Raw genomic sequence first — 12323 nt, forward strand, 5'->3', positions numbered from 1 at the left:
GAGGTGCTGACAGCAATCAAAGATAAGCTGTCACTCCTAGGTATTAGAAAACAAATGCTGGGGAGAGAAAGCTCATGTTTGTTTTGGTTTGGTTTTGGTTTCAGTTTTTTAAAATTGCCCTCCTTCTCTCATGTAAAACTACCCTCCCACAGTTTGGCAGGGAGATGCCCTAAGCCATGCTTCTAAGATGTAGGACTGTAGTGTCTTCCTAGTGCCACTCCCTGAAGGAAAAGCATTAAACTGAAGGACTGTGCGTACGTCCTCAATCTAGCTGTGGTGGTTTGGGGATTGTTGATGGATTTACAGATTACTAGACATCAGAGCCTAGTGCTATTAGCATACAGCCTGCAGTTCTCTATCTCCCAATTTAAATCATTGTTTGGAAAGCAATGCATTACCTCAAAACATAGGAAGGTCTCAGCAAGCAGGGGTAGCCCACAGACTTCGCAAAGTCCAATGCCTCATTCTAATTAATGGAAACAACAACAAAAAATGTTTGAATGGTTTAAAATATTCCATGAACATACAGAACAGCATCATTGCAACAGGTAGTAACCCAGCCCTTTTTGTTCTCAAAAGACACCATTAAAATGTAAATTGGACATGGAAATACATAACATTTCTAGCTTCTAATTCTAAATATCAAATCTAGTTCAAAAAGAGTTTGAACTTTTTTCATTGTCTGCATCTTAATGAGAATACTCCTATCAATTTATAACCAACATTTAACTGCAACCATGGAAGTAGAGCAGCTTTAAATTCACTAATCACGGTGCGCATTCTATCTGCCCTGTGGTTAACACCTGCAGTAGTTAACATTCAGGTTATGGCTCTTCAAAAGAGAACATTAAAAACAGACACGTGTTTCTCTCCTTACCAAAGTGTTCACAGCTTTCCAGGGTGCCTGGGCCACCTTCAGCTCATCCAAGACTGCAGAGAAGATGGAGCGGTCCTCAGCCCTGTCGATTTGCAGAGGGCTCGTGCCCATGATCTTAACACCATTCTTGTACAGAGGGACTGCCAGGTTGTTTGGGATCTGGCCTCCGACGGATATGATGCAGCCAGCACAGGCCTGGAGAACATATGTGCAATATCAGCCATTGGGATACCTTCATCATGAATGAAGAACTGTGCTATTGCTGTCTCCATTTCCCCACTGAAAATGATTAACATGACTGTGATAGTGTCATTTCTCCTGTCAATGGATAATATTAGTTTGTGACACAAGAGATAAATAGACTTAATTCTGACTTTCCAGGCACATACATGCTAAAATCTATGTAAGGTCCCATACAACTACACATTATTACCATGTACAACTTTCATACAATTACACATGAATGTGTGACATCTGTATGTGTGAAAATTAGAAAGAGAAATCAAGCCAATAAATATTTTTATCATATACTCTACAGTATAATCAATTAATTCTTGGACTACTGTTGTAATTTCCTAAGTGGATACAGATCGGTCCTTCTAACACTCACCTCTCCTGTTCCCCTCCAGCCCATCCCTTCATATTGAGATTAATCATCCTACAAGTTACTTCTATACTCAAAGTTCTCTAAAGGTGCTTGTCACCCGAAGGAGAAAGTGTAAACTCATTACCAACAGAGCAATTAACACTTCCAATCTCCCCTATCATCACTTCCCTTAGCTCCAGGCAGAGGACTCCACTTGCTATCCCCAGCCACGGGCACTCCCACGGGCAAGCTTTCTGCACCGCTTCTCCTTCCCCTGATAGTTTCCTTCCTCTGTTTCTCCTCTCCATTATCTAAACTCTAACTAACCCTAAACCAAGTCTAAATCCTACCTCCTATTTTAACATCTCTGCTTTTCTGCTATCTTGGCACCTGTCTACAGAACCTAGTAACTGATTTTTAAAATTCCTTCTCCCTTATCTAAACACTAACTATCCCTAAACCAAAGTCAACTCTAAACCCTACCTCCTATTTTAACATCTTCTCTCCTTTTCTGCTACCTTGGCCTGTCTACAAGAACTACTAACTGATTTTTTAGTTCTACTTCCTTACTATTTGCCTTATAAGCGGTCCCAGAATCATTCATCTTAATCTCCTATTAGCAGTCAAAACTTCAAGGTTAATAAAGAAAGAAATAAAACCCACAAAATGTCAAATTTTCTCAAGACTGTGTTCTAGTGGTGAGGGTGAGCCAATGTGGAATGTTGGGAACTGGATTTGAAGTCAGGAGTCCCTTCCCTTCTTGGTTCCCTCTGTAAAACTCCCCCTGAGGTTCAGAATTCTCATCTGTAAAATTAGGACAAAAATACCTGGCTACTTCATAAGGTCACTATGAAGATTAAATAAGAATAAACATTAAAGATTTTATACAAATGTATAAATGACATTATTGTTCATATTAGAAAATATAGTATCTGCTAGGCCATTGATTTTGACATAATTTGTATTTGCTTTAATGACCTACTAATGAAATATTAGAATTGCTGAAGTAACAGATATGTACCAAATGTATTTTATCATTATTTGAAATCATTCTGAAATAGTCTTAAAAGGAATGAAGCTAATTTCTCTCTGATGAGAGAAATTATAGTTCTGCCTAAGCAAACACCTGCAATTGCGTGCTTAAATGCATTGTAAACAGTATTGAAAATAATAATCCACACAGTTCTGCATATTTATAAATGTACCTTAGCTACTTTTATCATCATTTTCATATTTGGTATGCAGGTTTTCAAAAAGTTTAAGAAGAATTATTCTCTTTATAAAAATATTTGTATTTGCTCATTTTTAGCTTATTAATGGTATTAATATTTTAAAGGCTAAAAACTAATTCCTCAAATAAAATGTATACAAAAGTCTCTTATGTGAAAGCCTTCAAGATAATCTCTAAAATTAAGGGAGCAAAATTTGGAGTTAATGGAACTAAATAGGAGCTTAAAGTTGAATTAAAAGCCTTTAATTAATAAATATACCAATATTTTTCAAAATAGCTGTATGAAATTTTATTTTAAGAAATTAATAACTTTCAAAACAATAGTAACATAAACAGTTACTATTTACTAAGATGTTACTACCTACCCTAGACTATCTGTTTGACCTTCACAGTATCCTTCTGAGGCAGGCATTACTCTCCCCATTTTACACCTAGAGAAACTGAAGCTTGGTAAAGGTAAAATGACTTACCCATCTTTCTTAGTTAAACTCAATTCTACATATTGTAAAACAGCTGTACTTAACTAATATATCAAATCTTTGAATCTTAAGCTAACTATTCTTCTAGCTGGTTTCAGAGGTGGTTAATGTTATAGGATACAAGAACTATTTCTAAAACATTCATTTTGAAAAGTGGGAGGTAGAAAACCTTCCACTGGCAAAACTCTATTCTCATCATTGGCCTCCAGAAATACAGATCATCACTGGGAAGACAAATCATGCCCACAGGAATGGTTGAGAGTAATGGTGAGATTGTGGAGTGTAAGTTTTGCTCGTACAGCTAAAAGAATTCAGTGGAAGAGAACATGCTTACAGGACAAAGTTAATATAGGACAGTTTTCTGGAAGAATTCTATCTGAAAATAGCCCCAACTCAAGTACAGAACTTGTAGGGACTTAGGGAAGAGAACCTGGTATCTCACACAGGTAAATTATCATCATCACAATCACTTAGCATCTAAATACTTTCAAGTAATTTACTGAAATAAAATACTCTAAAGTTCAGATATTGTTTCACAGATATCTAAAATATTTAGCCTAAACTAATTCCATTGACTCCTAAAGTTCCATTGCTCTAACCAAAATGTATTTGTATTTTTTTTAACTTAGCTTTGTTTCCTGCTTTTTCTAAACCCAATGTCACTAGGGCAATGTCTACAGCCAAAGGATTATATCATTATAACACTTTCTATTTAAAAAAAAAAAAAAAGAACAAGTGGAAAGGAGATTTCAGCATTCCTAGCATCCCTTCTCACTCACCTCTGATCAAGACTTCCCTTCAAAGCACCCAGCTTTGCTCACAGGGCATGTAACCTTTCTGACTTCTCCTTAATGTTTCTCTAGAAGTGCTCCCTTGATGCCATGGAAACAGTTTTGATCTTGAACTAGACCAAGATACCTGGACCAGAAGACCCATCATACTTTCTATCATCTCATGTAGCTATATATCCTCAGGAAAGACTATTGCCCTTCTAAGTGACTCAAATGTGTGCTTCTGAATAAGTTTAGAAGTACTTCCAATTTTCAACACATTGACTACTGAATGCCTCAGTGCCTTCAGCCTCACTAAGGGCATCCAAGATCAGATAAGGGCAGCCTCCTGATGGTTTAGGAATACCTATTATGAGAGACCGTGGAGTCTGCTATGAGGAGATACACAACAACCTCATGAAAGGAAACATACATACACATATATATACGTGTGTGTGTGTGTGTATGTGAGAGAGAGAGAGAGAGAGATCTGTGTAATTTCCTGGGATAGTCTAAAGAATACATCAATGGAATATTGTTCTTATGTTCTCCAACATAATATTTAAAATTACCTTATAATATATAGTAGCACTGTAATTGCCAATTAGCTTCAAAGAAAGGCCAATTTATTTATTTCTATCATACTGAATTCAGTTATAGTGAAGGGAACTCATTAATATCCATGTGTAACTATATCCAAAGGCAGTCACAGACGTTTCCAATCTTTCCTTAAAGAATCCCTGGGGAAATGATTAATTATGTATAAAATGCCTGCTGCTACTGCCTGCAATGCTTGTTAATATTTTTTAAACAATTATGTAATTTTTCATATATTTATGTCATGAATCCCAGTTTTATTTGAATGCCTTGAAGGTAGGGACCTGATTTTATAGCTCTCTATCTTGCTAAACCTGGCATTTAAAAGGTGCTCAAGAAACACTTGTAGACTGGACTTATTTTGATCCCCACCTATGCATCTGAAATGAATATTAAGGAATCATTAGAAAAACCATGTCAGAGAGAAAACTAAAAATTGTGCATATTCTACTTAATGGTTCAATTTTGTTAAAAGATTAAAAGATTAGTAAGGCAGAGGCCTAAATAGACAACTAAGACGACATCCATGATAAATTTCCATTTTTTGTCCATTTTTCTTTACACTAATGAAGTCATCACATTGCACTATATACTTTACAATGTGATTTCAACCACAAATCTCGTGTTACCTCCACAGTACCTGCATGTAGCACAATTTTAAATTCATAAAATTCATTAACAAAAAAGATGAAGCACAGAGAGTGTAACTTGCACAAGTCACTGAGTTCTCAAGTTAGAACTAGAATTGAAGTATTATTGATCCAATTCAGTATTTTATTTTCCTAAGTAACCATATTTTACACATTGCAATGATTTTCTGTGGGAAGAAATGAACTGTAATGACATCAAAAGCCACAACTGCTGGTCATCACTGAAATTTTCCAGTAGTTATTTTTTAAAATTTAACTTAAGATAATCTAACTTGTTCTTCAGATGCACAGTAACCTATGATCACCTGAATCCACAGTGAAAACACACTCAATAATATTAGAGTGAAAGTGCAGAAGCAAATGGAGGAAAATGCTATGAAGGTGCCAAAATCATTCAGAATGCACTCATTGATCTTAAATTGAAGACTCATGGCTTCATCTGATAGCACAAAGAATTAACTGGTCCTTTATGGACAAGTGACTTCTCTCCTCTGGGAGCCGTGATTCATCATGAAACCGCAACAACTCATGAGCTAGAGAGAGGTTGCTTATTGTATGTCTGGATGACCAATTCAATCATTCAGCAAAATATTTATTGGGGTTGTCTTGTACTAGTTAATATGTGTCTGGCACAGGTTACTAAGACGAATGTTTAGTATAGCTGGAATGCTCAGAAAGAAAAAGTGAATTTTATATGAAAAATAATCACTCATAGCCAGGGTCTCAAGAATCTAAAGCTGGGGTAATTCTTTTTAGAGTTTCACTACAAAATTAGACAATAGAAGACACTGACAACTCTTTCTCCTGAGGGGAATTACAATATAAATCTATATACATGAATACACATATATAAAGTGTACACTGTATCTTCCCTCCCTTCCTCTTTTTTTATTTACCTCCTGATGGTAGATGTCTAGGATTCTCTCCAAAGACAACTCTTCAAAGTACAGTTTGTCACATTCATCAAAGTCTGTGCTCACAGTCTCAGGGTTGCAATTCACCACCACAGTCTTCTTGCCCAGTTGACGCAGTGTGCGGATACTGGAGACAGCACACCAATCAAATTCCACACTGCTTCCTGCAGAGACAATGAGAGTGAGAAAAGGGTAAGAGAAGCATGAAGTAACAACACAAAGAGTAGCAGAAATACACTGCCAGTCAGTTCAAGCTAAGGAAGTCCTTTCAATTGGGAGGGGGGGTTACATTTCCTTTATTTGCCCCTTCCTTTCCTCTTTTTCAATTCAACTTTTAAAACTCCAAAATTCAAATTTCAAATCCATTATTTACACTCTTAATAGCAGGAAAAGCAGGGACTAATTCAACAACACTGACATGTTGGCTTGTTTTATATGCTAAATTCTGCAATAGGTAAAATTCATATTTGTGGCATACAGAACCTCAGAGTTAATGGGAGATCACTGTAATGATAAAAAAAAATAGCCCTCATTTACTGAAAGGAAATTCAAAGTGAACACGTTGACCTCAGTACACAAAAGTAGTTAAGTTAGTGATCACAACACTCGAGTTCTTGTTTCAGTCCTTCTGCTTACCCAGCTGTCTGCAGGCTAAACCCAATGGCCCCTGAGGTGCCTTGTAGCTCTGACACATCTTAATTGATTAGAAAGCCCTGTCCTTTCCAAGCATATCCTTTTAAGCTTGGCAAGGCCACCCCATGCAGAGTGAGTGACCTTCTAAGGAGTAATTTGAAGTAAGATAATGGCCTTAAATGCCTCAAAATATCACCTCTACTGGGATGCCATAGAACTGAAAGTTATGGGATTTTTACTAATCCTTGACATTCGGACTTTGTCTCCTAAAAATTGTTGTCAGAATAAGTTATGCAAATTTAGTAGTGAGTTAATTCTCACTATCAATTAAATATAGATTTGATTGTCACCTCAGCTAGTCTTCCCGGGGCCCTAGGGTAATGCAGAAATGCTGCATAAATTAGGTAAAATTTAAAGAGGAAGGAAGGTAGGTCTAGAAAAGAAAACGGTAGGTTCAGTGACAGCGTTCAGGACAGTTAGCCATAAGAGACAATGGTGGTAAAGGTATAAACACTTTTCTTCTCTTCATGATTTGGCCAAAATTTGGTAAACTAGCATATCCTGAAGCACTTAGTTAACTGTAAAAGCAAAAATAAACTATGCTGAAAGTAACAAAGTAAGACTATATACATTTAAATCATATACTTTATCATTTCCATTTTAGACTATCTTACAGAAAATAAATGTTAAATACACTTATTGGGACATATCATTGTCTATTGAAAAATATACCTTGTAAATAGAATAGATCTTGACTTATTATTAAATATCTACTTTTAAGTGTCTACAGGGAATATATAACAATTTCTGGTGAGAATGTTTTAATCAAATTATATATACTCTATGCACCAATGAGAAAAGTTCTTTGCATTTGATGTCAACAGAAATCATATGTTAGGTCAGAAATTGCATCTACAAACATAATTCTGGTTTATGTATAAAGTCCTTGGGCCAGTATAGATCTTTGTGAAATACTATGCTAGGAGAGGAAATGTCCAAGTGTAATTCATTCCTCAACCCCGGTGAGAGGCTCAATTTAGTTCATGAGGGTGAAAATGATAAAGGGGTGACTTAAGGAATGAAAGGAGATGGGATTTTTAGTGGAGGCTGCATTGGCGACCCACTTCTACCACTTAATAGCTGCATACGTTTGGGCTTCATCTCTCTGAGCCTCAGTTTCCTAATCTGCAAAATATTTATTATGATAGCATCTTTTAAAATAGTTTTTAGAATAATGAAATTAGGGCATTTGAAAAGTACTACATAACCTGTAAAGCCCTATGTAAATATAAGTTATCACTTTACCAATGTGATATGGACCACAGCCCAGCACCATCATTCCATGGTCATCGAAACTGATATCATGCTCCTGGGAAGGGAAAAAAGAAGACGTTGAAATTACCATGTTGCTCTTCCCTCTAATTAAACTGTGTGTCCTGCCTCTGAGTGTGTCTTCCTCATTGTTTCCCTCGCTGACATATATCCTCAATTAGCCTGGGGACCTCTAAGTATAAAGTTATAAAAGCTCTACTTACTGTTAAAAAAATAAGTTTGATATTTTTTAATTAAATAGTTGTTAGAACATGGCATAACTGTGTGGTTCATGTAACCATTGTCCTTATATTTTCGGTTGTTTGATTCCATCATCTTAAGGCAGTCTCGAGATGAGAACAGAAAGACATCATCACGTCTGAACCACATGATGTCATTTTTATTACCAAGATCACTAGATAACCAAAGACAAAAAGTATATACTCCCCCATGCGGGCCATTTACCAGATCTAGAGCGTTCCGCTATGGCAGTGTGGCAGTTCTTACCTGACCATTGTAGGTAATATAGAGGTAGTTTGTCACTGAAGGGTACTCTGCAGCCAGTGTATCAATCTGCAGAAGAAAGTAAATAAACAAACAAACAAATAAATAAGCATCTTTCTACTACTTTTGTTATCATTTCTTTTTCAAGAATGATTGTAGGTTGCTTCAGTGTTGCATTCGTATTTCTTTAATGTCTATTACTGCCAAAAACAAAGACAGGAAAGAGATATGTACAACCCAATTGCTTTCTAATTCTGAAAGTAAGAGAGGGGGAGAAAACGACACAATTTAGTCATCACTTGAGTAATAATGACAATACACATCCCAGAGCATCCCTGAGTCATTATGATAGCAACTCTCATGAACACAACAAAGGGGTCAAATAATCAACAGGTTACCAAGACTTACTCAGCCAAGCTGTCTAAAGCAGCTGCAAATGAAATCTAAAATCAGAGCAAAATGACCTGTATGTGAGAATCCTTTTGGTTTGCAGTGCATAAGACTCAAGTTACCTATGGCAATGAGCAACTGGATGACACAAATTTCATAAAGCATAGGGGCGAGGGAAAGGAGAAAAGATTTCATTGAATGAAAAAAGTAAATCAATGCAGCTTTCAAGAGCCAGGAGCTCAGCTTAGAGAGCAAGGATTTGGGAGCTGTCAGGGCAAGCTAGTGTCAAGAAGGTAAGAAGGAAAAAAGATAATAATTGCTGAGCAGAAAATATTCAGCATCAAGCCTGAGACCTAAGGGTATGCATGTGCCCCCTGAGTGCACGGGAAATGTCAGTGGTTTTAAAAGACAAGAACCAGCTGGTGGTACTTTAAGCCAAGCCACCTCTACTTCTAAAGACACACACACACACACACACACACACACACACACACACACAAAATCACAATGGTACACCTATGAAAGTTCTTGTGTGATTGTCATGAATACTAAATGAGCTCATTATGCCCAATCCTATCACAATGAATACAAAATGATCCATAATGATGGAGCACTTAAAATAAAGTATTACCTTGTAAAAAGTTAGTGCCAAAAGAGATAAATATTCTTTTCAAGAGCCTTGGCCACCACTCTAGGGTATTTCAAGTCCTTCTATTACATTAAGGATTTCCCTTTCTACAGATAAATTTGCACTTGGTTAAAAAGCAGAGGAGGGGTCATTTTGACTTTTTTTGTTTGTTTCAGCCAAGAAAATCGTGTACTCACTCTTACCTTTGTATCCCAGTTAACCTTTCATCCTTTCCTATTTAAGCATAAAGAAATCCTGTGCTGAATAAAATTGGTAACATCATGAGCATCGATTGGACAAATACAGTCACAATCAAATTCAACCCCTCTTTTTATTGACAATGTTCCTTTGAGTTGGTGCCTACATTGCACTTGAGGAATCTTGAGAAGAGAGGGAAAGTACTTTACCTGTTTGACCCAAGGGTGGATGTTTTTCTTTAACCTCAGCTCCCTTGTCTGGGCCTCGGTCAGCTTGAGGCATTTGGAAATCTGCTTGTCTGAGAACCCAATCTCCTTTGCCTTTTTCAGAGTTTCTGCTGGGAGGGACTCACTAGGATTTAATGAAAAAGAGATTCAAGTTTAAAGCAAGCACAATAAGCAGCAGTGAAGTATTCAATTTCAAAAGCACTCAAGGTTCTTTATTTTCTATCTTCAACATGTTTAGATCTATCTTTTAAAAATACACAGATAACTCACTAAATATTCTAGCCTCTATGAAGTCTATTTGCAATGCTGATCTTTTCACATATGTGAATTCCTATTTTCATACTGTATGTGCCCTCTTCTTATTTCCTGAAAAATGGTTTCTGCATTTACTGTCCCAATGAATTTCCTCAATAAAAATAACCAGGGCCCCCCTTTTACTACATTGAGGGGCTCTTTCTCAATTTTCATCTCCTTAACCTATCAGCATGTGACCTGCTTGATGATCCACTCTTCTGTCTTCCTCTGGCTTCTGGTAAGTTGCTTCTCACCCTACCTTATCACTCCCAACAAACATTGACTATTTATTCCTAAGGCTCTATCCTCAGTTATGAGCTTTAGTCTGGCTCCTTTCTCTCCCTCTCTACATTTAGCCACTGTCATTGGCTCGAGCAGTGTAAGTAGTCAATGATACCCAAATCTGTAGACCCTTCTCCAGTGGCCGACCCATGCCTCAGGCCTCCATGTACATGAACTTTGAGAATCCTCCTCGCCTGGGCATCCCAGCGTTGTATCAGAGTAGGTATCCTCTCCATAAACTGCCTTTATTGAATAATGTCACACATCTATCTTCTGTTGAAAAGATGGTTTTGCGGGCTTATGATTATTTCCCACTCACACCAGATTTCTCTCTTCACCTCCCCCCCACTCATTTCCATGGTGTAGGCTGTTGTATTTGTGTTTTTCTCATCTGCAAAGCCTTTGATATTCCTGTCAGCTTCTCTCCAGTCCCAGTCACCCTTCTTAGGTCAACAAAAGCCAGGCTTCATCCATGAAAACTTCTGTCTGCCCTCACCTGCAATGATCTTCATGGGTTCCTAACTGATGCATACATTTTGAACCGAGTTGGAAGTTGGAAGCACACTGCTTAACATGTCTTCATCACCTCATATTTAAGTGTTTCTTACCCTTTCTTTTCTTTTTACCACTCAGACTCTTTTTCTGCTAGATTCAAGTTCCACAAAGTATACATTTGGCTCATTTACCAGATTATTCCCAAAGCCTAGCACACTGTCTGACCCACAGACAACATTCAATGAATACTTATGAAATAAATGATAACTGAAATTCTATGGCTTTTGATTTTGTAGAAAAGACAAATAAGCTATTGAAATCAGCTTGTAACTAGGATCCAAACTGTACACAAAAATAATTTATATAGGCCCAATGTTCAGAAAAAATAGACTACTGTAAAAGCATCTTTAACCAAATAGCTATGACCAGCTATTCCAAGCAGTAGTCAGTACAATAAAATTCAATTATGATAGTTTGATAGTCAACTCAATAAAGTTAAAATATAACAGTGTATTGTCAGGGGCTCTAATAATAAATCATTTTTTTTTACTAAAATCCTGCTTTTAGACTGTAGTTGAATGAAGTCTATTGCATTTTGCTCATTCTATTCTTCAATATTCTTTTTAAATAATTCATGTTCTGAGTTTAAAGACGACAGAATCAAGCTGGTATATTAAATAGCTATTTCTCTGGATTTTGATATCAGTATAAGTTTCGATTTTTGCAGCTACAGCTGTTCTTATTCAATACACTTTTACTATAGCACCTATATTCCCTTCTGTCTCTCAAATCAATTTGTTATTTCTACCAATGGATTCCATTTCTTCTTTTTTTATTCCTATTTAGATTTTCTAATCTTCCCAAGTATTTGATAAGCATAAGAATTCTCTCAGAACAACACATTTTTCTCACAAATTCTTGAACACAATCTGATTTTTAAGTATTATTAGTCACTTATTATGTGTGCCAGGTACTGTGCTACATGCTCTAGAATTGTGTTGTCCAATATGGTAGCCAACAGCCACATATAACAATTTAAATTTAAATGTCAACTAATTAAATATTTTAATTAAAAATTTAGATCCACAGCGGCCCTAGCCACATTTCAAGTGCTCAACAGCCACATATGGCTAGTGACTACTATATAGGACAGTGCAAGATTACAGAGTATTTTATCATCACAGAAATTTCTACTAGACAGCACTGCTCAAGATGTTACAAAACAGTATTTGAGACAATGGAATGATAGTGATTCAA

The 12323-nt window shown here is 36.5% G+C and overlaps 1 protein-coding gene across 1 annotated transcript in view; it reads right to left on the reverse strand.

Annotated features, from left to right (window-relative positions):
• The window catches only part of CPS1 (carbamoyl-phosphate synthase 1), a 145589-nt gene that overhangs the window by 28265 nt on the left and 105001 nt on the right, over positions 1–12323 (reverse strand). Inside the window, exons 23-28 of the mRNA XM_016196893.2 lie at positions 9978–10119; positions 8556–8621; positions 8043–8106; positions 6087–6268; positions 878–1072; positions 399–466 (exon numbers count right to left, since the gene is read on the reverse strand). Of these exons, the coding sequence (XP_016052379.2) occupies positions 399–466; positions 878–1072; positions 6087–6268; positions 8043–8106; positions 8556–8621; positions 9978–10119 (717 nt within the window). The remainder of the gene's footprint in view (positions 1–398; positions 467–877; positions 1073–6086; positions 6269–8042; positions 8107–8555; positions 8622–9977; positions 10120–12323) is intronic.

Source organism: Miniopterus natalensis, chromosome 8 (genome assembly GCF_054644295.1).
Source record: "Miniopterus natalensis isolate mMinNat1 chromosome 8, mMinNat1.hap1, whole genome shotgun sequence".
Lineage (NCBI taxonomy): Eukaryota > Metazoa > Chordata > Mammalia > Chiroptera > Miniopteridae > Miniopterus > Miniopterus natalensis.